The sequence below is a fragment of the Kwoniella dendrophila genome, chromosome 7 (assembly GCF_036810415.1).
Source record: "Kwoniella dendrophila CBS 6074 chromosome 7, complete sequence".
Taxonomy (NCBI): Eukaryota; Fungi; Basidiomycota; class Tremellomycetes; order Tremellales; family Cryptococcaceae; genus Kwoniella; species Kwoniella dendrophila.
In genome coordinates, this window is record NC_089482.1 from 1,603,454 (window position 1) to 1,629,814 (window position 26,361).

The 26,361-nt window shown below is 38.1% G+C and overlaps 6 protein-coding genes across 6 annotated transcripts; 4 read left to right on the top strand and 2 right to left on the bottom strand.

The window, feature by feature from the left end:
• Positions 1 to 1,944: 1,944 nt before the first annotated feature.
• On the top strand, positions 1,945 to 4,844 carry L201_005796 (uncharacterized protein; the record flags this gene model as incomplete). Its single annotated transcript, XM_066221525.1, has 11 exons — positions 1,945 to 2,329; positions 2,430 to 2,621; positions 2,706 to 2,765; positions 2,834 to 2,989; positions 3,063 to 3,111; positions 3,206 to 3,547; positions 3,743 to 3,951; positions 4,029 to 4,086; positions 4,177 to 4,330; positions 4,408 to 4,518; positions 4,629 to 4,844. 11 exons carry the CDS (start codon positions 1,945 to 1,947, stop codon positions 4,842 to 4,844), a joined length of 1,932 nt encoding a protein of 643 aa, XP_066077622.1.
• Positions 4,845 to 7,267: 2,423 nt separating this feature from the next.
• L201_005797 (uncharacterized protein) lies at positions 7,268 to 8,479 on the top strand (the record flags this gene model as incomplete). The annotated part of the gene is made up of 3 exons (XM_066221526.1): positions 7,268 to 7,802; positions 7,871 to 8,366; positions 8,428 to 8,479. 3 exons carry the CDS (start codon positions 7,268 to 7,270, stop codon positions 8,477 to 8,479), a joined length of 1,083 nt encoding a protein of 360 aa, XP_066077623.1.
• A 979-nt stretch (positions 8,480 to 9,458) lies between these two features.
• Positions 9,459 to 12,329, bottom strand: L201_005798 (uncharacterized protein; the record flags this gene model as incomplete). The annotated part of the gene is made up of 1 exon (XM_066221527.1): positions 9,459 to 12,329. One exon carries the CDS (start codon positions 12,327 to 12,329, stop codon positions 9,459 to 9,461), a length of 2,871 nt encoding a protein of 956 aa, XP_066077624.1.
• A 3,432-nt stretch (positions 12,330 to 15,761) lies between these two features.
• On the bottom strand, positions 15,762 to 17,287 carry L201_005799 (uncharacterized protein; the record flags this gene model as incomplete). The annotated part of the gene is made up of 8 exons (XM_066221528.1): positions 15,762 to 15,809; positions 16,024 to 16,244; positions 16,342 to 16,429; positions 16,500 to 16,577; positions 16,641 to 16,653; positions 16,716 to 16,864; positions 16,953 to 17,053; positions 17,134 to 17,287. 8 exons carry the CDS (start codon positions 17,285 to 17,287, stop codon positions 15,762 to 15,764), a joined length of 852 nt encoding a protein of 283 aa, XP_066077625.1.
• Positions 17,288 to 17,761: 474 nt separating this feature from the next.
• L201_005800 (uncharacterized protein) lies at positions 17,762 to 20,637 on the top strand (the record flags this gene model as incomplete). Its single annotated transcript, XM_066221529.1, has 14 exons — positions 17,762 to 17,854; positions 17,937 to 18,032; positions 18,114 to 18,299; positions 18,366 to 18,384; positions 18,447 to 18,472; positions 18,547 to 18,726; positions 18,812 to 19,276; positions 19,366 to 19,392; positions 19,454 to 19,755; positions 19,840 to 19,926; positions 20,061 to 20,299; positions 20,369 to 20,416; positions 20,487 to 20,506; positions 20,581 to 20,637. 14 exons carry the CDS (start codon positions 17,762 to 17,764, stop codon positions 20,635 to 20,637), a joined length of 1,845 nt encoding a protein of 614 aa, XP_066077626.1.
• Positions 20,638 to 21,565: 928 nt separating this feature from the next.
• L201_005801 (uncharacterized protein) lies at positions 21,566 to 26,148 on the top strand (the record flags this gene model as incomplete). Its single annotated transcript, XM_066221530.1, has 17 exons — positions 21,566 to 21,623; positions 21,678 to 21,813; positions 22,008 to 22,072; positions 22,137 to 22,198; positions 22,264 to 22,395; positions 22,461 to 22,573; positions 22,642 to 22,736; positions 22,798 to 23,012; positions 23,070 to 23,399; positions 23,467 to 24,544; positions 24,606 to 24,724; positions 24,786 to 25,077; positions 25,140 to 25,254; positions 25,330 to 25,491; positions 25,550 to 25,616; positions 25,674 to 25,944; positions 26,012 to 26,148. The coding sequence occupies 17 exons, from the start codon at positions 21,566 to 21,568 to the stop codon at positions 26,146 to 26,148; spliced, it is 3,447 nt and encodes a 1,148-aa protein (XP_066077627.1).
• Positions 26,149 to 26,361: the final 213 nt, after the last annotated feature.

The window sequence follows — 26,361 nt, forward strand, 5'->3', positions numbered from 1 at the left end:
ACTTTGTTGAATTATTGTCTTAGCGAAGAATCAAACGAAGCGGAGAACAACGGTAAACCAAGGTATTCATTTGCAAGATGAATATAACTTATATATATAGATAGAAATGTCAATCCGAAATTTCCCTCTTCCCTCTCCTTTCGAGATTTGAATATATAATTCTTAATTTCACTCTACCACATTATAATCATTCAACGAAGATTTCTTCGCGGAATTCGACTGTTCAAATCGTCTCAAGTTCCAAATACCTCAAAACCTGCAGTACACCTTGAAAATCACAAGTGATAGACTGAATACTCGAAAATGTCCTTCTTTATTACCCTTAACATGCTTACCTTTCATTAGGACAATACTTTTACGTTCTGACTAGTTTGTTTTTTTCCCCCAATTAATTCTTACTGTAGCACTACAGTAATCAAATTGCTGAAGTTTAGAATTATGGGATGAATTTTGGATTAATCAATAATTAATAATATACAGATCATAATTTGAAGTATTTATTCTGATTCTGATCATGTCTTGATCTGCTAATCTTCTGTTCAATCTTTAGTATATATAGCATAAAATGGGTTGTATTATACATACTGCAGCTGAGCTTTCATTTTAAAGCGCGACAAGAGATGCGGGTTATAACTGACACTTCCAATGTTACCAAGCGAGAAAGAAATATATAGGAACAAAAGACATAAGATTCAAAATGATTTTGGAGAACGGCGTAAGAATGGTGCGCCTCTACATCGAATTTTTATATTCATTCAAGACATTGGCAATCCATCCATCATCCCTGATCCCTGATTCCAATAATATTCACCCACTGAAATCCAATTGATGGAGAATACCATCAGTAAAACAGTTTGAATGGTTAATTGAGGACATGGATGACATACATGAAAGGACATCGGTTTTTTACACTGTCATACCCTCAAGTTAAGCCAAACTTAGTACTGATCTTGACAGTTCATCAAATTCATGGCATCGTTACGAGCTAAATTAACTTGGAGCTAAATATCTATCAAGCCACAAGAGGTACAGTAGTGAGTATGTAATAAAGGTTAGGCAGTTTCGCTTGTGGATCCACACTGTGCAGCCATGAGACCTTACCCTGGTAATCAACATCACATCCAAAGGTTTCACCGTCTGCTATTCATGCGTAAATGAAAAGCTATTACTGGTAAATGATACTTCATTGGCATTACGGCGGATAACTTTAACGATCAACCAGAATTCTATTTCTGTCATGCTTGACCGCATTAACGTAAATTTGCGATATATAATATATAATTAAGATTTTGCCCCAGGCCTTTTTTCGACAATTCATTCTGAGAAAATAACGGTTAATCACTACAACTAAATTACCGGCGGGAAGGGGTTTCAAATACCTTTGCATTTGTGCACATGTTCGCACATGTATATGCGGTATCACTACTGTAACAGAACAAGAAAATTAAGTTTTCGTCTTTCAGGAAGATTGGTGTGCCTGTGTCATTTCCTCCAGCCGCCAACGCTTTAACTGGGTTCAATCTTATGCTTTTTAGCCAGCTTCTGGATGCAGGCAAATAATTAAACGATACATGGGGAAAGATGTTCATCAATTCTGGTTTTATTGACGTCAAAGGGCTCCTTGTTGCTAAATTAATGGGGGAAAAGGGGCATTCTAAGGGGCAATAAAAATTCATTCGCAAAGAGAAAACCAACATACTCGTGTATAGAGAGTACAACTAGTATTGAGAAAGAACGATACATTGGTATATAGAACAAGCGTCAGCGGCGTGGTATGTATATATATATAAGCTGAGATTGGATGGGCTACTCTTCGATTTTTTCTTCTTCTTCAATTTCTTCTTCTTCTTTCTATTATCAGGAAGATCAGATTACACAAATTACTGGAACTTCAACTACATAGCTGACTTGAATACTATACATAATACGGTACGATACGATACAATGTCTAACATTGTATTCGCTACACCGGCAACCGCAGCTCCTACTCAAACTCAAACTCTCAATGGTAATTCTAAGGAGAATGGAAATTATCGATCCGATAAACCATATGGAACTCACATTGAAAATGCAGGAGGATTTGAACAACCAAATGATTTATTAAATCCACTTCATGGATTAACAAAAGAACAAATTTTTTATGATGTTGAACATTTTTGTAATAATAATGGATTACAAGATAAATTAGATATTTTTAAAAAAGGTGCTTTAATTGCACAAGCACCAGAAGATTATGAAAGAATACAAGAATTAACAGAAGATGATAAATTTTATCTAAGAAAATCAACTAAAAATAAATGGTCACATCCTAAAATGCTTTATTTTACAGGTAAGTCAAGTTATGTTTGGATTTTGTCCAAATCCGAACTCAAATGATTTAAAATTTGTAGACTTGATTTGTTTAACTTGACTTGAAATCTCAAATTTAGTAATCGCATGTGCAATCGGTGCCGCTACTCAAGGATGGGATCAAACAGGTTCAAATGGTGCAAATTTATCTTTCCCTGCTGAATTTGGTATTGGTGCTTCTGTTGATCAACCCGGAGGTGCAAGAGATGAATGGATCGTAGGATTCGTTAATTCTGCTCCTTATATCTGTGCTGCTTTGTTTGGTGTCTGGAGTAAGTCTTTTTCCCTGATTTTTTTCATCGCTCTCGCCAATTTCCAATTGATTTTCTGACAAATTCAATGACAAACTTGAATAGTCTCTGATCCACTTAATAATTTGTTCGGTCGACGAGGTGAAATCTTCATTACCTCTTTGAGTAAGTCACCTTTGAAGTAGGCAAGGGTCACAAACGCTTTCGTCAACTGAACATGATGTATTTTTCAGTCCTTATCGCCACACCCATCGCTTCTGGTTTTACTCATTCGTGGCAAGCTCTCGCTGCGGTTCGTTTGGTCCTTGGAATCGGTATGGGTGCCAAAGCCGCTACTGTACCAATGTATGCAGCCGAGCTGTCCCCAGCGAACATCAGAGGTGCTTTGGGTGAGTACATACTCGGTACGGGTATGCATATATAGTGATGGCCTCTAACACCCCTGGGGTGAATCACGTATAGTTATGGGCTGGCAACTTTGGACTGCTTTTGGTATTTTCATAGGTTTCTGGTGAGTCAGTCCCTTCATCATACAAAAAAAACAAAATAGGAAGCAATAGAAAAAAACATTTTATTTTCTAATTATCGATTCCATGTATATGTAGTGCCAATGCCGTTGTCAAAGATACAGGAAGAATAGCTTGGAGATTACAATTAGGATCGGCATTTATACCTGCTGTACCATTAGCTATCTTAATATTTTTTTGTCCTGAATCACCAAGATGGTTGATGAAAAAAGGTAGATATGTTGATGCTTTTAGATCAATGTCAAGACTTAGATTTACAGAAATTATCGCTGCAAGAGATATGTATTATGCATATGTGGTTTTGGTAGAAGAAAACAAAGTTAAACAAGGTACAAACTATTTCAAAAGAGCTATAGAATTATTTACGATTCCCAGAGTAAGAAGAGCTACTTTAGCTTCAGGTGTCGTTATGCTTGCTCAGTTAGTCATCTCTCTAAAGCACCCATCGTTTCTTATCTCTCTCTACTCGATGATATTCTGGCTGATAACTGATTTCTTCGTATAGACAAATGTGAGTCACAACCCCAGTACACATTTCAATGAAACCATCTTTTTCAGCTTTCACCTATGTAACATATCATATATATGCTGACAATCACCCTTATCTATTTACAGGTGCGGAATTAACATTATTGCATTCTACTCATCAACAATCTTTTCAGAATCTGGATATACCAATTCTCAAGCTTTATACGCTTCAATCGGTTTCGGTGCTGTCAACTTCGTCTTCGCCTTCCCTGCAATCTTCACCATTGATACTTTTGGAAGACGTTCTCTGTTGCTTTGTACCTTCCCATTGATGGCAATTTCCCTTCTGGCTGCTGGTGCGTGGGACCAGAGCTCGATTTAAGGTGAAGAGAATGTTGATTTGATGTAACTTACTCAATTTTTCGATAAAAAGGTATGATGTTTTTCATTTCGGAAGAATCAAAAGTGCTTCGAACCGGACTTATCGCACTGTAAGTTCCCTTTTTGCCTCTTTCACATATAAAAGACTCCTCCTTCTTACACTTATTGCAATGCTGATCACCTGTTTACCGCTTCTACAGTTTCATTTACATATTTGCTGCATTTTACAGTGTTGGTGAAGGACCTGTACCTTTCATGTATAGTGCCGAAGTTTTCCCCTTGGCTCAACGTGAACAAGGTATGGCATGGGCAGTAGCTGTCTGTTTTGGCTTCTCCTCAGTTTTATCCCTGACTGTAAGTCTCTTGTCCTACTCGATATCGACTCCCCCTGCGATCATAGCTGACCACAAAATGTTCGACCCCCTTCATAGTTCCCTAGAATGTTAAGAGCCTTAAAACCTCAAGGTGCATTTGGGGCTTATGCCGCATTCAACTTGATTGCATGGGGGTTGATTTACTTATTTGTTCCTGAGACTAAACAGGTAAATTCCAATACCTTACTTTTTCTCCAAAAAAAACTATATATACTATAGTAATCGTCTTGCAAAATAATGTTAATACTGATTTTTCTTACCTTTTTTCCATAATCTAGCTCACTTTAGAAGAACTTGATAGTTTATTCGAAGTCAAAACAATGGATTTCATCAAATACCAAACTAATGTAGTTACTCCTCATTGGTTCAAACGATCTATCCTCAGAACAGGTGGTGGATCTGTTCGTCCATTAGTTGCTCCTTTAACTCATCAAGTCGCCATGCCCGCTAGAAATGGTCAAAGATACGAAGATGAAGAGACTAAAATAATGTAAATCAGTCATGATACTTGGCGTAGATATCTCTTCGTATTCAAGAGATACATCGTCGAGATTGTGACTCATTATACAATGAGCTAGTCTAGGTAAAGAGGTTTGATTTAAAGAGAAGACAGTGCTTTTTAATATTACGTAGTGATATAAATGCTGTTCAACCAAAAGTGAGAAGTCGTTGCGTTTTTTGGGAAAAGGATCATAAATATTGTATGAGAAAAAGAAGAAGAAGTAGTAGTAGTAGTAAACAGAAAATCAATATTGTCTAAATGAAAAAATGCCTTCACAATGTATGCCTGATGAGAGAAGCGACTCAAGTTTTTAAACAACGATCGTTTTAAGAGTGGCATACTCTACTGTATTGACAGAAGGGATGTCTCAAATTGATCAAAAATGCCACACAAAGCAAAAGGTGCTCATTACTTACAGTTTAGTCACATATATGCATACAATTTCAGTATTTTAACTCACGATGATCCACGGTGAATACCCCCACAGGCATTCAGTCATCAACGTATTAACTAAAAACTTTGATGCATTTGATCGAATTCTCAACGTTCCCTCATACAGTGATACCAAACTAATTAATCCAGTACAGCAGTAGTTCAACTCGAATACTGCAGATCGGATTTTGCGATACAAATACCTCGTATATTATATAATCAGATGGCCAGACGTCGATCGGATCAAACGGGACTCCGTGTTAGATTTAGATATGATAAAGATCGGAGTAATTCAAAGCCGATTTGAAAATTCAGGGGTGATCATTGAAAATGAAATTATAATTGGCTTAATGCAGATTGGCCAAGCATAATCATATATGCTGTACACGGGTACACAGAAGCAATCGTGCAGTAGTAGCGCCGGTACATTCCGGCTTTGATCATTTTTACACCGTATGGAAGCCTCTAAAAAGGGATCCTTCAGTAGTATGACGCACCGAATTCAGGTATTTAACGGTAAAAACTCAATACAACCGTAGTGCAGTTATGAAAATACAAATTCAGCATTTATTGAGATATATGAAACGGCGGAACGGAAATCTTTTGATCTTTGCTGTTTGGTGGTAGAAAGTCTAGATTCTCTTCGTTGATTTGCTATGCACTGATCTGATCTGATAGTTTTGTACGAAATTGAGTTGAGACTTTCATTTGGACGAACGAAAGTTGATTGATATTCTTTATTTGTTGTTCTTCCTTTTTCATCGGAAAACTTCGCAATACTATCTTCATCGTTCGTTTTGTAGCAATTCACATTCTCACACGACCGCAAGTGTAACATCGAATTGCAAGAGGACCCCATCTGATAACCCACTTATCCTCCACGATTAACTATCTACAAAAGCTGTTAAACCCCGCATCACGCATCACGCATCAACCGGACCGTCTTTCTCAACAAGTCTGTTATTGATTTTTGGATTATTTCCGATTCCTCACGATACATACAACAAATACAGCACTCAACACATCCATCAACCACAAGTCTTGGTATATACATAGCTTCAAGTACTCTCAATATATTGCATCTCAACAATATCATTCTTACAATACATACAACACATCATTCAGTAATCCACTTACAGAAACTTCAGATATCGCGGAGAACCAATCTCCTGATTATTTCAGATTAACGTTATCATAGCATCATTCTCTCATCGAATATCCACCAAATCAAAACTAGTGATAGATCTCATTCTAAAGTGTTCTTTTGATCGAAATATATTGCAGTGAGTGTTACGATCGTTTCTTCATGGATTCTCAACGTATGTGTATCGGATCAATCAGAAGAAATCGCATTTCTATCTTTATCCATATGATCCGAATGATCATCGCCTTCGTCTTCTTGCGACTTGAACCCTTTTCTCCTTCTTCTTCTTCCTCATCGCCCTCGAATACATATATACGAGACTTTAAGTGCTAATTTGTGCGCCTTTCCTTCCTTTGTTATCGATAATCAGATCTAATCTACCAACAAACCCCCCTTTGTTACGCAATTTAGTTAACAACATCACACCAAATACCGGTTAATCAACAATCCATCTTATCCTTTTTGAGCAGGTCTTGTGACTTTTATCCCATCTTCTAATTTGAAACAGAACAACGAAGACGCTATAATCAGAAGACAGAAGATTCTCTATCAAAACCTTATCAATTCCATATTTGAACCTGATTCATACTTTGGAGTATACATACATACAAAAACTCATTTACGTTATACTTATAGTATTTTACATAGCTTCTACAAGTGACGTTTGATTCTTCGTATTCTCCCTCTTCTCTGGAAATCAACCACGACTCCCTTTTAAACTATAAAGAAGAACTTTTAGACCTTTGTCTCTTTTATTACTTCAAATCATCATTGTACAGCTCTCAACATATAGTAGCCTGTAATAGATACAACAAACTCATCAAGCATAAATCAACGAAATGATCATGACATCTTCACCAATACTTACACCATCTTGTAGATCAATTGCTCATACACCTTCACCATCATCATCACCAAAGTTAAGACCTGTAGCATCAACAATGGTTCATCAATCACCATCAACATCAACCCAAATGCCTATTTCTTCATCATCATCTTTACCTCCTTCTGGAGGAGTATCTTCTTCTTCATTACCTACCAGATCATATGTTAGAGGACCACAAGCAAGACCATATGGACCTCACGCAGTCAAAAATCAAAGACAAGTTGATGGAGATACAAAAAGGTTTGCTGAATTAGTCTCTTCAATGGTCAATCAACGTGATCAAGAAAAAAGAAAAGGTGAATTGATCGAAATGATCGAAAATGTAAATATCCACGAGAATCAACAATCCCCATCTCAATCAGGTAGATTGAACGTACCTAAAAGACATCAAAGTGTGGCTGCAGGTAGCAATTTATCAGGTAGTTGGGAAGTTGAAAGAGCAGAATTGATTGTAGATATTCCAGTTTGGAGTCCTGGTTGTTTCCAGGGTAAGTGATATGCCCCCCATGTGTAACCGTCGGAATTTAAGCTTACTTGCTATTTCTTCTTTTTGTAGATTTGTCAACACTTCATGCTTTACGAGATACCACTTTATCCCACACACATGCCCTACTTAGCCATTTACTGAATGCACACAGTACACCAGCTACATATAGATTATTAGCTAGATCATGTGTACAACCCAACCATCAACACCATTTATCACATCATCATGGATGGGGTTGTATCAGATTAGCACCTTCAATAACATCTCCAATCTCATCACATATTGAATTAAAACCCTCAGTTAGAAGAGCAAGTCTAGTACATACACATTCCACACCAAATGTACATATCAGAAAACCATCACCCAGTAGAGTTAACCACGATAAAGCTATCGTTGAATCAGATGATGAAGATGAGGCATTCGAAGTTAAATTGAAAGAAGGTTTTAGTCGTTCAAGTATAGCTACAAGTTCATCAAGCTCAGATGAAGAATCCGATAATGATGAAGAAGAATCTGCAGATGTGATTGTAGGTAGAGAAATCGAAAAGAGAGGTGGTAAAGAAGGGTAAGTCAAGATTTTATGCAATGATAGTGAACAAATACTGATATATTTTTTTCCATTGTAGAATGGCTTTCTTAATGACTTTGTTCGGTCAACCAGCATTGATTTTGACATAAACTCCAAGCAACCAACCGAGTTTTTCATTTTAGATTATATGCCACCTCTGACACTTGTACCCATCTACGTCAATGTAACATCACCCAGTTGGGCGAACACTACGTCAAACACAAACACAAGAAGAAATTAGATTTGTTGTATGACATCTTAGTTTCCTATATAAAACATAATCAATCATTTTATCAGTATCATATATTAGAAATCCACCATTACACACTTGTTTCCTTATAGACCCATTCACTTCCAACTAGTTAATTTCTTTTTTAGAAAAAAAATTAACAGAATTTATCAATGGTCGCAGTATCGCATTTTGGGTACTTTGTTACTTGCTCTCAGTTGTTCCGTCCCTTTTCAGTTCTTCGAATTCTGTACAATCTGCCATAGTTTTTGTCAAGTAGCCTCACTCTCATTGTAATGAATAGGAAAATGCATAGCTCATCGATCTCGTCGTACATACTATTCCACAATTACACATGTATGCGGTCAACTAACCCCGGTGTGCATTATGCGATTGTGTTATGCTTATATAAGTGTAGTAGACAAAAATGCAGGTTGAGCATATTTGCGAATCCCGATGTTCAATGGAAAAAAATTGATATGTCATGTATGCTATGGAATATTAATATGAATATGGGATATGAATGAGAATATAGTTATCAACATATATATGTATGAGTATGATAAAACTGCGTGAATAGAAAATATGAAAATATGAAATTTTGATTCGAAGGGAAATATGCTATGTATGTATGAGAGAAAAATGAGGGGTTGAAGAGGAAAAAAATGTCCAGCTGAAAAATAAAATGTCCAAAGAGAGAGATGTATATTTGTCATGTGTATTTTATATATGAGAAAAAAGTCCGAATGAATAAATCATTTATATTATAAGCTACAAGCGAGAGATTAAAGTTTTTATATACAGAACAAAAAAGAAGAAAAAGGCTTTCAAGTAACTTTAAAGATCTAAAATTCTAAATTTCATGCCATTCTTGGTTTAGAAGATGCTTTTGATTTTTGTGATTGTTGACCATACATTTGATTTTGAGTAGGATACATATTCATACCCATACCCATACCGTACATCAACCCTCTTTGTTGTTGATTCATGTACATATGAGGAGGTATCATCACTTGGGGATGATATTGATGTACGAAATGTTGATGCATTTGAGGATATGGTTGAGGATGCGGTAGATAGTGTGATTGTTTTTGAGGGGAAGAGTGATGATGAAAAGATGAAGTTGAATTTGATTTTTGTTCATAAAATGATGAAAATCTCTTTCTTCCGTTTCCTGATGGATCAGCAGATTTTGTTCTAATAGTATCTGGTCTTGGTGAGGAAGAGGAAGTACCAGGAACCAAATGGTGTGAATGTGAATGTGATTGTAGTCGACGTCTATTATGATCATTTGGACTAGAAATGGCAGGTGATAAATGATAATTACCAGAATTACCATTATTATTATTCAGCAAATGTATTGAAGCTGAAGAATTTCTCTTGTGTTTTGATTGTTGATGTTGTTGTTGAGATTGATTTATAGAATTCAAATCTAACATTGAAGATCTTCTTTTGAATTCTTTTTCTCGAATCAGATCTCTATCAGCTTCTCTTTCCATTTGCCCAGAAGCGTTTTTAGCTCTTAATTCCCTTGCTTTAACAACCGTGTTCATTGCTTCTTGAGCTTGAATTTCTTTCAATTTCAATTCTTCTTCCATAGTCAATGATAATCTTTTAGATAACCTTTTATCACCAGATGGTTGTGATAATGATCTTACATGTAATGAATCTCGTTTACCAATAGCTGGCGGTACGAGTTGTGATGATGTAGATTGAATCGGTGCCATTATAGGTCTAGGTTGTGATAATGCTTGGAAAGATTGTGATCTACGTTTAGCTACTACTGCCAAAGGTTCATCGTCTCCTTCACTTTCTTCTTCGCCATCTGATTCTGACTCTGACGATTCATCATCTTCATCAGAATGAGAATGTCGACCTTTAGGTTTGAAAGAAGATAATGGTCTTTCTTTCTTTGGTGATCCAGCTGGAGATGATGATGCCGAAAGAGAGGATGAATTTGCGGTGAGTGTTGCAAAAGCTGCTAAAGAATCTTGAGCAAGTTCAGGTGATGTTTCTTGTTCTTCAGGCTTATCATCAAATGCTTTGATTACATCAGCAAGTTCTGGTGTTAAAATTGGATTTTCAGTTGAACTTCTTGATAAAGATAAATTAGGCCAGGATAAAGTTGAAGGTTCATAAATTTCTGATAAACCTAAAATATAAGGTGAAAAATCTAAATCCCAAACACCATAACCTGGTCTTGCCATTGATATAGGTGAAATCAAATTATCTGGATAGAAAATCATATTTCTCTCTTCAAATGGTGGTCTATTTATAAAATCTAATGCACCTTTTGGTCTAGGTACAATTGAAGATTTCTTAGCACTTTTTTTAGTCTTTAAAATACCATCAGGTTGTTCACCTTTATCCAACTTAATCATAATTTTTGATATAGCAAAGTTTACCCATAAACCACCTTGAGCAGGTGTTAAATCACCTTCTAAACCTTTATGTGAATTTACACTTAGTGGGAATACACGTTGATCAGATCTAATGGAAAATGCTACTTCGTCAGGTAGTTTAGAATTTTGTCTACGCAATGATAATGCTAAAGGATGCGGTGAAGGTGATCGAAGCTGATTCAATTTTCTCATTGAAACTCTGCGTAATTGTTCAGATGCCCATGTATGTTGACGAGCAAGTTGTTCTGATGGTGCAAGGATAGGTGTAGATCCTTGCGGAGGGGTTATTATAGCTGGAGAAGGTGTAAGAGTTACTTTGGGTATACCAGAAAGTAAATCATGAGTACTTGAGTTTGGTGTAGAATCGGCCGATAAATCAGAAAGGGGTGTTGTAGATCCTGATTCCGTATCTTTTGCCGATAACTTTCCATTCTTTTTGTTTCCTAGCCAGCCTCTCCAATTCTTCCCTTTGTTCTTCTTATCTCCAGCTTCCTGTAGTGCATTTGCCAATTTGCTGCCCGTGATAGCAATGTCCAGAGTGACAGCTTCTCCTGGAGTCTTTATCCCTTCAGAGCTGCTAGTGGAGCTTGCAGAACTCATCGTACTGTAATTTGAATTTGATCGGGAAGTCATGGGCGTAGAGGGATCTAAGGAGTCGGAGATTGAGCCTGATCTGGTAGGAGCGAGAAGGGCAGGGGTCTCTGGAAGCGAAGGAACAGGCGGTATCGTTGAAGCAGCTTCATTAACACCAACGACCGATTTACGAGATTTGAAGAAACCTCTAATTGATTTTTTAGCAGATTTAGGTGTTATTGGTGTAGACACTTCTTCTCTGAATGTTGCGATGACAGCCTCCTGTTCTGCTGGTGAAAGTGCTGGACTCGAAGAAAGACTGTTACTTCTCCTACGCTGTAGCGATACAGGTTTCTCAGCTATCGTTTCGTCTTCACTACTGCTGACGGGTGGCTGCGAAAGTGGCGAAGGTTTTTTGATCAAACTTAAAGACCTCTGCTTCCTCACACCTCCCGCTCTAGGTACTGGTGCCCGCTGTTCGCCATCCATAGTGGTTGACGGCTGAAGAATCACCGAGCCAGAAGTGGTTTTGGTATCAAGCATAGGGTCAACATAGTTCCATAATGAATCGTCGGGATGTAAGAGGAAAGCATTTAACCCGTATGGATCCCTTGTTTTGCTTCCTCCAAATGTAGGGAAAGGTGAATAAGAAGTTGTATCCAAGATTGGAACTGTTCTTGGGACATCGGGAACGTAGAGTGAAGTAGGTCGGGGGAAAGCTGAAAGAGCTCGAGGGGCTTCTAGGTCGGCAGACATTGTTTCTCGTGTATCTGTGAGTACTGTCGATGTGTTAGTCGTCGTGTGAGATGTTGGAGAAAAAAGATCAGCGAAGGAGCTCACTTGAAATGATTATGTCTGTTGAGGAGCAATAATTATAGGTTGAGTCGAGAGAAATTGTTGATATCTCCCTTCTTCAATCTATGGCTTTTCTCTTTGATTATATCTTGATACACGGGGCGGAAACGCAATTTTTACTTTTGCAATGCACAGTTCGGTGGGGTTGGGATATCAAAGGAAGGATGAACGTTGAAGACCGAGGGCGGGGTAAATCGCAGCTGATGAGGTGTGGTTATGAGTTTGCCGGAAATAAGGGGTAGAACGCTGATCGATTGACTATTGTGTAAGGAAAGGAATCATTAGTATGGGGTGATATTAAGCAATATCAAGAGCAGTTTTGTGGGCGCCGAAGGGGGATGAAGTGGTGTAAGTTGAAAGGAGAGGTGCGTGTATCAAAGGTGCCTTGTCGAAGGATAAAGGAATAGATGGCGCCCAGAAGGGATGACATTAAACGTTTTGCGAGAGAGGGAATACTCACTCAGGCAACTCTTGATAGAGCCCCGTTATCCTTCTCTACTGGAGTCTAGTATGTTCACAAATGGCCATTCCGTATTGTTGTGAAGCTAACCTGTCAAGTTTGAAGATATGGTCCTTTGGTCTGATATGGTTGACAAGGTAGGATCGTCTTTTGGATTTGATGTATAACAGACACAGACAAGCTAGAGATATAGATCGAAAGTACGATCAATATATCAATGAAGCTTAGAGGGTAAAGAAGGTATGAAAGGATGTACTGTCAGCGGTGAATGATGATATCAGACAATGGCAATGACCAGCTAATGATCTCAGTGTATGTTTGAAGAATTGACTCTGGTGTATAAGCTAAATCTAAGGGAATATTAGAATCCGATTAGCCTCTCTGTAAATTTTTCTTCCCATCATAACAGAACAGTAAGATTTTGTGATGATGACGATTATCTGGTGGATGATGTTGATTGGTTATATGATTGAATCAAGGGTAGAAGAAGGAGATGAGAACGGGCTATTAAAGACAAAGACATAAATCCAAGACATTCAAAGAAGATATTTAACTAATTAGATGGGACGTCACAATTGAGACACGAAATTCACATTTTTCAGGCTCGATTTCAACTTCCGTGAGAGAATGTATAAGAGACGAGCAAAGGGAATTAAAAAAATGACTGAAGGCTGTAACATCTCAGTTTGGCGGAATGTTAAGGGAGGATATCATACCGCTCACTTACTGTCCCTCTCCAATCGTTATATAAAGGTGAAAGAGACTCATGAACTCACTATGTATTCTTCCTACCCACTAATGAGTTGATACCTAAATGCTGTGTTGGATAATCAATTTTTATCGGTGAATGATGCGGTATATATATAGGTTGGTTGGATAAACAAATTTCCGTAAAATTGAACACGATAACAAATGACAAAAACAGTCACAAAGAGACTTTGCTCTTAGACAATAGATTGACAAGGTGAGTGAACCTTTCCTTTTTCTATAAATGATTGATGATCGATCTTGATATTTGCCAAGTCTAAATACCGTATCTATCTATGAATTCTATTTTATATTAAACTAAGTTTAAATTAAACCGTTGGTCGATAAAAGTGGAGGTGAGAGAGAGGTAATAAGAAAGCTGTACGAAAATGTCTTGGTTGATGATCTAATCGTTGATTCTTCTAGAGAGTACGTATGATAATCAAGTGATGTGGAAGAGATGTAGATTAAAATCTTATCTATGATGTGATTAATTAAGAGTAAAATAAAAGGAATGACTGGAAGTTGAAATGAGAGAGTGATTGTTTGTTTTCGTTATTTTATTGATGCTGGTTGATGGGAAAGGGAAAAAACGTTCTTCGAGTTGATTAACGATCTTTCTGACAGACTCCTAATAACAAGTACAGAGTTTGTTGAATTGATCTAGAGATGAGTTAGATAAAGAAAGAAAGAACGAGGTTGAAGTTGACTATGATGTGAATAATTGCTAGAAAAGTTGACCTGTGCTAAAAGTTTGTAGTTTGTCGTTGTGTTTTGAGCCTTAAGGGAAAGAAACCGTTTAGGGGCAAATTATATTTGATGGGTCAATGCGATACTGTTGTCACTTCTTCAACGTTCAACTTCTATGATCGTTCGATGTTGTTATTGATTGCTTGCTTGCTTGCTTGCTTTCAAATTTACAACATATCAAAACAAGTCAATGCATATACCTTTTCATTCCTCATAATTTTGAATAATCCAGTTATTCTGTATTTACACACTTTTCTTTCTATTTTCGACATTATATATTCGTTATTTTGAGTAAGAGGACGATAATTGTGCCTGAAAAGACAACAAATAATACTAAAAACCTGCAACATGGGCATCATGCAAGCTGCACAACAGAGAAAAAGGCAAGAAGGAAAAACGTAATTTTGTCGGAATACGGGAACGCTAACGATAGGTTAAAAAGCAAAGGTATCCAAACAAAATGACGTATTTCTTCTATCTTCCTCTCATGAATCTCTCGGCGGCCAGTGATATAACTTTTCTGATGAGCATAATAGGTTAATTGGATCGATAACATGTGTTTACGGCAAGGTTTACCTGTCAAGCCTTGAGATTCCCTGAAACCCCTCGGTCTGTCTCTTTCTGCTTGTATTTCCAGGAAATCTTCTTTCTGCATTCTTTCCTTCCATAAAACATACTTTCAAAATATCACAGCTTTGGTCAAGCTTGTACACTCTGTATCGTCCTGAAAATCGAGATAACGAGATGATCACGAAAGAATCGCTCATACAAATCGGTAGATGTTTCATGCTGTTGCTGCACATCAGGAAGACAGAAGTTTTTCTTTTAGCACTTGCCGAAGGGTGAACGTGCTAAAACGGCATTTGACCTCGATTTGCTTTTGCTTGACCTATAAGTATATTAGGGGGGTTTCAAACAAAACGTTTTTTATAGAGCTTTACCCCTTAAACTTGAACCCGTAGTCTCTCTTTTTACCATATACCGTAGATTCCGGACATACCATATCCGAGGAATCTCATATCGTCTAACTGAAAGTCGACTAACCATCATATACTGTACATACTCGTAACAGGTACGAAATACTGTCATAGTGATAGTAGTAGTTCCTGCTTGATCAAGTCCTCGAAATGCTTCAAAGTCGTAATGAATCGAAAATGCATGATATGTTTGCTTTTTTACTGTATCTATGACTACAACGTTATGATGAGTGTTCCTTTCCGCAGTTAAATGCTAAATGATGACGAGTGATTGATGAAAATATGCAGTTGATGCAACAAAGAATTGTTGAAATTGATCTATAATAAAAATTGATGAAAAGGAACTGGGGTAGTCTATAAATGATCTAATTTTTTTAATACTACTTTGGATTGGGCTATTTAATGAGAGTAATCGTATTTCTCGAAGAAAGTCTTAGCGTCTCTAGTCTGTGATGTCACGACAAACAAGTTAGTTACCGGTCGAGACTGTCTTTTTAACACAAGCGGGAAAATGAGGAACTACGATAAGTTGTCTGGACTAATGTTTGTTACAGAGCTACAGAACTCCTTGCTTGTCCGAATCTGCCTATCAAGACCCTTCCTCGTTCTTTTGAATATGGACACTGGATCTAGAAATGATGGAGAAATGGATGACACTTACATCAGTTTTTGGACCTCTGACTCTACCTTTCTCCTTCTCTTTGACTCTTCTTAATTCTCTATCTTCTCTCAACCATCCAAGAGCTAAAGAGAACAGATCTTGATCCGATTCTGGAACGTTGGCTGGAGGCCAAGTGACGATACCACGAGGTGTAGAACCGAGTTGCATGTGACAAATCTTAGTAGGGAATTTACGAAGTCCATCAAATATATGGGTTGCATCTAACCATATCGAATGAGGAGGTTTAGAATTAGCTTAGCTGGTCTTTTCAACCAGATGCACAAGTGTATTTCATGGCGTAACACACGAGATACTCACAAACAATCGTAGCTCCTCTAATCTCGGACTCAGATACCAAGAAATCGATCAGATCAGCTCTAACGAGAACATCAAGATCAACGGTAACCTATCAACGTAGAAGTAGATATCAGCGATCAACGAAAAGACTGAAGTAATGAGAAATGAATGAAACCTACCTCATCCAGAAGCAAGACATCCCATTCACCCATCAATCCCATACATAATTGAACTCTTCGTCTCTCACCATCAGAGATCTGCGTACAGCAAAATCAGCTTCATTGGTCTATCTCGTGAAAGGACTGTATTCTGTGACTAACTTGGTGCATATGCCTGGATGAATTCGTGTTAGCAATCTGTCACGAATGTAAAATAAAAAGGAGAAAGCAGCTAACCAATCCAAATCAACATCTAAGATCTGTAACAATCTATCTCTTCTTACTTTGTGTCTGTATCCACCAACACTATCTAAGAAGTGGGAAACCACGATATCTGATCTTACAACTGGATTCGTAGACCATTCTGTACCGAGGTAAACAACTCCCTATCAGATACCAGCGGTAGATTCCATAATAGTTAGCAGGAAGCACAGGTAAACATGAGAGACAAAGTTGAGATAGCTTGGCACTCACACCAGGTGGATTCATGAATACATCTTGACCCAAAATCTTGCAACTTCTAGTTTTAGTCAATCTTTTACCTGCTAAAATTCTTAATAAAGTTGATTTCCCAGCTGTACGCAAAGTATGTTGAATTTCAATTAATATACATCGTAAACACCGATCGATAGTCACGCTACTACTGGTTACTCACCCCCATTAGCACCTAAAAGTAAACATCTATCACCTTTTTTCAAATCCAAGTTTACATCACTTAGGACTGGTTCTTGACCTTCTACCCAAGAATAAGTCAAATTCTGACAATCCAAAGCCAAAAGCTCGTTATTAGTAGTAGTATCTACAGTCATATCCGCTCGATCCAAGTGTTTGATTCTTTTGGGTGTCTAAAAAAATAAAAGGATCTCTTAATGTTTTACCTCAAAGCTTAAGATTGATATATCGAACGAGGAAACTTTAGAAGAATATGTGCTGCTGTATATTTTATCGTATGATATTTATCGTTATTGTTATGAGTAATCATGTGCTCATCATCGGAATATCCCGATCTTCTGATCTTCTATATAATCATATTGGCGGCCATCACCGCTGACACCAACGCTATCCGATCAACACGTGTGATTCTAATATTAGCTCATGCAGTCAAGCTTTAAGACTGATGCGCGTCACTATACGAGGATTACTAGATAAATGGAATTCATGCTGCGGGGTTGGACAAACCTTTCTGGTCCATCCTGTCTCATCGTATTGTACACCTGAATATACATATACAGAGTGTCTAGTCGCTGTACTTTGTAGGGAAGCCAGCAAGAAGATACTCCATCATGGCTGATTTACGTCAGAGAAATCCTGTTGGGACCAAAGCACAGGTTACAGTACCTTTACCTAAACAAGGTAAAAGATTAGATAAAAAAGATGTATGTCGGATTTCTTTCAAAACCCCAAGTAAGGCTCGCACAGAATTTTAAACTGATAGTAAATCGATCATCTTGATCATAGATTGACAAAAAAGTTGGTCAAATACAACAACTCAACTTACTACGATTCCTACTTTCTTTAGCTGGTCTAAGTGCAGTCGCATGGTTTGGTTATAAAGTGAGTTCTCGAAGAGATAATCACCTATCGAGAGAAACAAAATCATTGATATTGATATTGTTTTGGCAACAATAAATCTAGACTTTATATCCATTACTATCTACACCTTCTACTACACCTGCATCAGATACTCAAACCCAATTACCAGGATCTAAATTCGGTAAAAAGACTCATCAACTATTATCTGAAGAATTATTCAGTCCAGTCGGAGGTATAGGGTTGAAAGCTGATGTAGAAAAGAGAGAAGCTGTCAAAGATGCTTTTATCGTGAGTACATTCGTCTAATGGCCTCACCTGGATTAGCAAAACTGATGAAGCGCTGTATAACAATAGTGGAGTTGGAATGCTTATGGTACGTATTACCCGAAAAGCAATGATAGCTGCTTGTAATAAATAGCTAATTATGGAGTACAGAGAAAAACGCTTGGGGAGCAGATGAAGTGAGTGTCTATAAGTCGTCATAATCTCGATACTGTGGTAATTGTTAATGTTGCTGATATAATCGTTATCTTAGTACTCACCTCTTTCCCAAACCGGATCTAATTTAACTTCAGCAGGAGGCATAGGATATACGATTGTAGACTCTTTGGATGCTTTGTTAGTGTTAGACTTGATACCTGAATACGAAAGAGCGAGAGATTGGTGCAAGAATGAATTGAGTTTCGAAAAAGATGCTACCTTTAATACATTCGAGGTGAGTTGGCTATTTCATCTAATCATTGATTTCGTTTTAAAATGGTACGGTTGAGGCTAAAAATAATCATGTTTGGATCTCATAGACAACAATTCGAATTCTTGGAGGATTATTATCAGCGCATTATCTATCTTCTGTACATATTTCTTTGGCTGTTAGAGAAGATGCTCCGTTATTTCTAGATTTAGCGGTTGATTTAGGTGAAAGGTTATTAGGAGCGTTTTCAAGTCCATCTGGATTACCTTGGTCAGGAATAAATTTAAAAACGAGAAATGGTATACCTGATCAAGATAATCAAGGTGTAGCAAGTTTAGCTGAAGCAGCAAGTTTACAATTAGAATTAAAATACCTAAGTCATTTAACAGGAGATTATGTTTATTGGAAAAAAGCTGAAAAAGTTACTGAGATTATCAGAAGTCAAGCTGTACATGATGGTATTGCACCTATATTCATTAGTCCAATGAATGGTCAATTCGTTGCTTCGGAAATAAGATTAGGTTCAAGAGGTGATTCATATTATGAGTATTTACTAAAACAATATTTACAAACTGTAAGTCGATCTTAATGAAAGCGTGGCGCACATTTTGTATGTCCAAGAAGGTTTCTAAGACTTGGCTAATTTCGTTTTCCATATGTCAGGATCGAGAAGAACCAGTCTATAGAGATGTAAGCTGATTTCGCTACAACGTACTTGTGTGTGGAGAAGCTGACAACTTGATTTTCTTAGATGTACGACGAAGCTATGGGAGGTATAAAGAAACACTTAATAGGACAAACTTCAAAATCAGGCTTAATATTTACACAAGAATTACATCCTGCTAGACATCCTAAAGATCAATCTCAAACTTGGCAAGTTGTACCTAAACAAGATCATTTGGTTTGTTTCTTGGGTGGTTCTTTCATTTTAGGTATAACAGAAGGTGGGAAAAGAGAAGTTGATTGGAAAAATTTGAATGAAATTGAAATGGAAGATTTCGTTGTTGGCAAAGGTATTGTTGAAAGTTGTATGAAAACTCATGAGACTGCTACGTAAGTCACATTATGATTCTATAATCTCGTTTAGAATATAAATGGATAAGAAGATAAATGCTGATCAATTGGTTCTCGCTGTAGTGGTCTAGCACCTGAAATTGCTATGTTCGTACAATGGAGTGATCAGCAACGAGCTGAAAATGAAGATTGGTATATCAAACCTAATCAGTGAGTCTAACTTTCAACCTGAATCGAGATAGCAACCATTGCCCCACCCCCACTCGTTTCTTACTTGACCCTTTCCCCACCTTCACTCCCCCTCACATGCCCCACTCATACTAACGATCAACTCTGTTCTTTAGAAACGGTGTTCTAATTGACGGACGAAACATTCTTCGACCAGAAACTGTAGAATCCCTCTTCTTGGCATATAGATCAACAGGTGACGAGAGGTACAGAGAATGGGGATGGCAAGTATTCGAAGCTTTCCAAAAATGGTGTAAAGTTCCATCAGGTGGTTATGCAGGTATCGAAGATGTGCAAACTGTTCCTCCCAAACAATTGGATAGAATGGAGACTTTCTGGTTAGCTGAAACATTAAGTAAGTACTTTGCTCATCGAACAAATGAAAACCTGTTTAAATGATAGCTGATCACTCTGCTTCACACAGAATACCTTTACTTGCTATTTGATGATTCAGATCATATACCACTTGATAGTAAGTCAATATCGATTATAATGCTCAGTTGAATCTCACCACTGATATTGCTGCATCATATCTGCATCAGAACACATCTTCAATACCGAGGTAAGCTACGTTTCTGCTTTTTTACATTACTCCCAAAATCGATTGACTAACATATCGTGTTCTACCTGATCTAGGCACATATCTTACCGGTCTTTAAACCTCAATACATTTCTCCTTTCGCAACCTCATAAGATAAGCATAAGTGATGGAGCGGTGATAAGAAGTATGAAGCAGTAAGAAGCATATCAGACGAAAGATTCATACGCAGACTCGGAGCATCACGTTCATACAATACACACACAATATCATGCTGAACAAGAAAAAAAATGCATTTTCCATACAAGTTGACCGATCTTGCATGTCCGGCGGGAATCAAAATATTTGGCCCTGAGCTTATTTTGCGGGTTTACGATTCCTGCAGATGATGATGAATTTTGTCCAAGATTTTCTCACGATATCTCGTACATGTCAAGAGGATTTCCGAGGTTTTCCTTTTATACCATACCTTTACAGCGTAGAGTGCCCTTGACATCCCCATGGTAACAGAACCAGGTTTACCATATGGGGGTATGGTACGTATCGACCTGTATCTGATACCTGAAAGCATACACAGACAAAGAAGATTTTATGGTATATGCCACTGACATCATGTTCATCAAAATGCTTAATCCGGAAATTTATATGATGCTCTGTGTGTCCTGAATTACAGTTTTGCCCCGGTTAACTTAGTTGTACAGAAGAGAAAGCCAGAACCAGAACTAAGGGACTTGATATGCCACGTTGAATCATAGACATCACAGTGTAGCTAGCTATCGTAAAAGGTACTCACTCACTCACACGTATTCGCGATTACAACCTGCTACCATACACACGTACAGTACGAAGACTTTTTGTATGGTTGACCAAAAAAAAAGTTAATTCATTTCGATATTCTGAATTAACTTTTCTTTTACACCTCATCTCGCCATTTCCTCTTCTATACCTTCCTCCTCTATACCTTTATACCTAATCTCTCATCCTTCTTCTTTGTTTACCTCTCCACTCCTTTACCTAAATATACCATTTCTTCTGAGGTTGTATTTCGAATAAATATACCTTTGTATAGGAAGGGAAGTCAAAATGGCATCTTCAGCAAAGAAATTACAATCAAAGATCTTTGGTCAAGGTGTAGGAGGAGGTAAGTTGTTATTCTGATTCATTTCAAATATGTTTTGGAAGACTAAAAGATAAGGTGATTCTTCACCTTCAGCAGATTCTCCAAGTGGTTCTGGTACAGCTACACCAACTAATTCAGGTGCTGAACAACTCAAGATCAATATACCACCTCCTACACATTCTCAACCTGGTGAAAAGAGAGAAAAGGAAAAGTGAGTTTCTATCGATACATATTCATCGTAGCAGTCTAGATCTGTCTCCGTCTTGTGACTTGTCACTTCATCCTCTTCTGAGGTAGCCGGCTTTCAACGAAGCAAGCTATTAAGGGGAGATGAATGAGCCATATTAATGTGTCTGTGTTCCTTCGCCAAAATGGGCTAATCAGATTAAACCTTCCGCTGTCTAGCTTACCAAAACGACCTTCTTTACAATCCCATGATGCTCCTGCACCTCCTGAACTCTCTGGATCTCGTGAGTTATCAGCTATCTCTTTATACCTTTCGGAAACATGAAGCTGAAATCCCCTTCGTCATAGCGCAACCAAGAGATGGAGGTAGTGATACCGATACTCCAGGTACGATTGGACAAGAACAAAAGGTAAACTTGATCTTAGTAATCTATGCTTTCTAAATGGTTGAGCTGATTAATATATCTTGATATAGTCATTGAGAGAACGATTACAAAGGTCAATGGGACCAAGGTATAGATCAGTTGAAGAGCATAGACTTGATCAATCTGATAGATATGAAGTTCACTGGAAAAGATGGGGTCCATACGTTTCTGAGAGACAATGGGTAAGTCGGTTTGAACCTTTTCTTTATAGTACCGTCTGCATATAGTAATAATTGATTGTACATAGGGTACCGTAAGAGAAGATTACTCTGCCAATGGTGATGCATGGAATTCTTTCCCATTCGAAATGGCAAAAAGCAGAGCTTATAGATGGGGTGAAGATGGTATGGCTGGTATCTCGTATGTCTTCCATATCCATCCAGTGTTCTACAAAAGACTGACCGGAAACTGATATATGCCGCACATAGTGATAATCACCAAAGATTGTGTTTCACTCTTGCTTTATGGAACGGTAAAGATCCCATTCTCAAAGAAAGGTTATATGGTCTTAACGGTAACCAAGGTATGTAGCTGTTTCTATTTGCAATTATAGCAAAGACAGCTAACAACGTTTCATTTCATAGGTAACCACGGTGAAGATGTAAAAGAGATGTACTACTACCTTGATTCCACTCCTACCCACTCTTACATGAAATACTTGTATAAATACCCTCAAGCTGAATTCCCTTACGAACAACTCAAAGAAGAAAGTAGAAATAGAAGTAGAGAGGTCAACGAGTTTGAATTGATGGATACAGATGTCTTTGATGAAGACAGATACTGGGATGTCTTTGTTGAGGTAAGCAACATATTTTGTACCGGAAGGAGGATATCACTAACAATTCTGTTCATGCAGTACGCTAAAGACGAAGAATTTGCCGATGCTTTGTCCATCCGAATAACAGCATACAACAGAGGTCCTGATCCAGCAGATTTACACATTTTACCTCAATTATTCTTCAGAAACACCTGGTCATGGCCTAAGGAATTACCTAAAAACATGCCTAATGTAAGACAAGAAGCTGAGGGTGTCATTTACGCTTCAGAAGAAACACTCGGTAACACAAGACTTTACTGTACTCCATCGCCTGCACCTGCTGCACCTGCTAAAGGTGGTGTGGTTCTTGTTGACGGTCCAAGTATTGTCCCCGAACTTCTTTTCTGTGAGAATGAGACCAACTTCGAGGTGAGTAGGGATTCTTAAATATGCGTTTGGGTCAGGGGTTTATGAGCTGACTGGATATGGGTCTTAGCGATTGTACAACGGTAAAAACCGAACACCTTACGTCAAAGATGCTTTCCACGATCACATTATCCCATCTCACCGACCTACTGAGCCTGAAGCAGAAAAACCAAACCCAGCTATATCCCCTGCCAACAAAACTTCTCAACTCCCGCCATTCAAACAAGCAGATGCGGTCAATGAACCCAATGGAGCTTCTGGTTCAATCTCTGTTTCCGATTCTAACGTTGAAAACATTGTTGAACCACCTCCAAGACCTGAGTCATCACACGGTGGCAGACAATTCGTTAATCCTGATAAAACAGGTACAAAAGCTGGTGCTCATTATACTTTCAAAGATGTACCTGGTAAAGGTGGTTGTGTAGTAGTAAGATTGAAGATGACCCCTAATTCACCTGATGAAGATCCATCCATTTTAGATGAAGAATTATTCGATGATAACATTGAAGAACGACGAGTTGATGCAGATGAGTTCTATGGTGCTATTTCCAGAGGCTCAATAAGTGATGATCTTAGAAACATCATGAGACAAGCTTTAAGTGGTATGCTTTGGACAAAACAATACTACCAATATATCCAAAAAGAATGGATGGACGGTGACCCAGGTCAACCACCTCCTCCACCTGAGAGAAAATGGGTTAGAAATAGAGAATGGAAACATATGTATATCAACGATATTCTTTCCATGCCTGATAAATGGGAATATCCTTGGTTCGCTACTTGGGATACCGCTTTCCATTGTATTCCACTTGCTATGGTCGATCCTTCTTTCGCTAAAAAGCAACTTGATTTGATGACTCGAGAATGGTATATGAAACCCGATGGTGCTTTACCTGCCTACGAATGGAACTTCAGTGATGTCAACCCTCCAGTACATGCTTGGTCTACCTTCAGAGTATTCAAGATTGAAAGAAAGATGTTTGGTAGAGAAGATTTAGATTTCTTAGAAAGAGTCTTCCAGAAATTGCTATTGAATTTCACTTGGTGGGTAAATCGAAAAGACGCAGACGGAAACAACGTTTTCGAAGGTGGTTTCTTAGGTCTTGATAACATTGGTCCATTCAACCGATCTGAACCTTTACCTACTGGTGAGCTAACCTTCCTCCTCCGTTATTGGTGCCTTAGCTGACACTTTATATCTTTACACAGGTGGTACTCTTCGACAAGCTGATGGTACAGCATGGATGGCCTTCTTCTGTTTGAACATGTTGTCCATCGCTTTGGAATTGGCTAAACATAACCCAACATACGAGGATATTGCCTCTAAGGTTAGTCAGCTCGACGCCTGTTTGCCGAAATTGAGAGCTGATTCCGGTTGTCCTCTTCTAGTTCTTCGAGCACTTCTTGTTCATCTCAGATGCAATGACGTTTGTTGGCTCAAATGATGAACAACTCTCATTATGGAACGAAGAAGATGGTTTCTACTATGATGCTATTCAATGGGGTTACGGACATTCCCAACAATTACCAGTTAGATCGATGGTTGGTTTGATGCCATTGTATGCTACCTTAGTATTGGAGCCTCAAGTGATCAAACGATTCCCAGGTTTCAAGAAGAGAATGGACTGGTTCATCAATAACAGACCTGATATCTCCACTAGAAACATCGCTAACATTCGAGGTATGTGTGTTGAATTCGCTTGGGAGATACATTAGCTTACGAAACTGATTTTCTACTGACAGAAAAGGGAAGAGGTGATAGACAATTGCTTGCCATTGCCTCCAAGGAGAGACTTGTTAGGATTTTGGAAAAGATGTTGGACGAGAAAGAGTTCTTGTCTGAATACGGTGTTCGATCGTAAGTTGGCTTCTTTCTGAACCTGCCATTGGCACACTGGGGATTTTTGGGCTAATTTCTCCTTTCATCTAACAGTATGTCTCTCTACCACCACGAGAACCCATTCTCGATGAACGTAAACGGAGAAGAATTTGGTGTCGGTTATTGGCCAGGTGATTCCAGATCAGGGATGTTCGGTGGTAACTCCAATTGGAGAGGTCCTATTTGGTTCGCTGTCAATTTCTTACTTATTGAAAGGTTAGTATTGAATGTATCCGAGGGTGCGATGCAAAGCTGACAGACTCGGTTCGAACAGTTTACAACGATTCCACCAATACTACGGTGATACTTTGACTGTAGAATGTCCTACAGGTAGTGGTGACGTAAGTGCATTGGCTACATATTCATAAGCATTTCTATGACTGACGCATCGGATATAGTACATGTCATTAGCAGGATGTGCCGAGGAAATCCAACATCGATTGATCCACATCTTTTCTCGAGATGAATCTGGTAGAAGAGCAGTCAACGGTGGAAACCCTAAATTGAACAGGGATCCAAACTTCAGAGATTACGTTCATTTCTACGAGTTCTTCCACGGTAACGATGGTAGAGGTTTAGGTGCTTCTCATCAAACTGGTTGGACAGGTTTAGTAGCTTGGAGTATTATGCAGACTGGAGAATATTGTAGATTACCTAAAACCCCAAGAAGTAAGTTTTGTCCATCCCTTAACTGGCAGAATGTGAAAATGCTAATATGATCTCTTTCTTCCCTCAGCTCCACGATCAGTCGCTAAACACTACTTTGATGAACACCTCAACACACCATCAGAATACAATGCTGAAGACGGTTCTTTATACTCTGCTTATTCTGTTCACTCAGATTTCGATAATCCCGAACCTGATGATCTATAAAAGCATTTATCTGCAATAAAACTTGTAACTATATATACCCGAAAGAGACAATTTTTGCTGAAGGCTTTTTTTCCCTTTCCTAATTTTCCGCTCGCTTTTTTACCCACCATTTCTGCCTTATTCCTTGCATCATAAATCGTATCAAGTCTAGTATTGTCTGAAAATCACTCTAAATCGTACAACATATATTCTTTGCATTTCCTATCATCATTT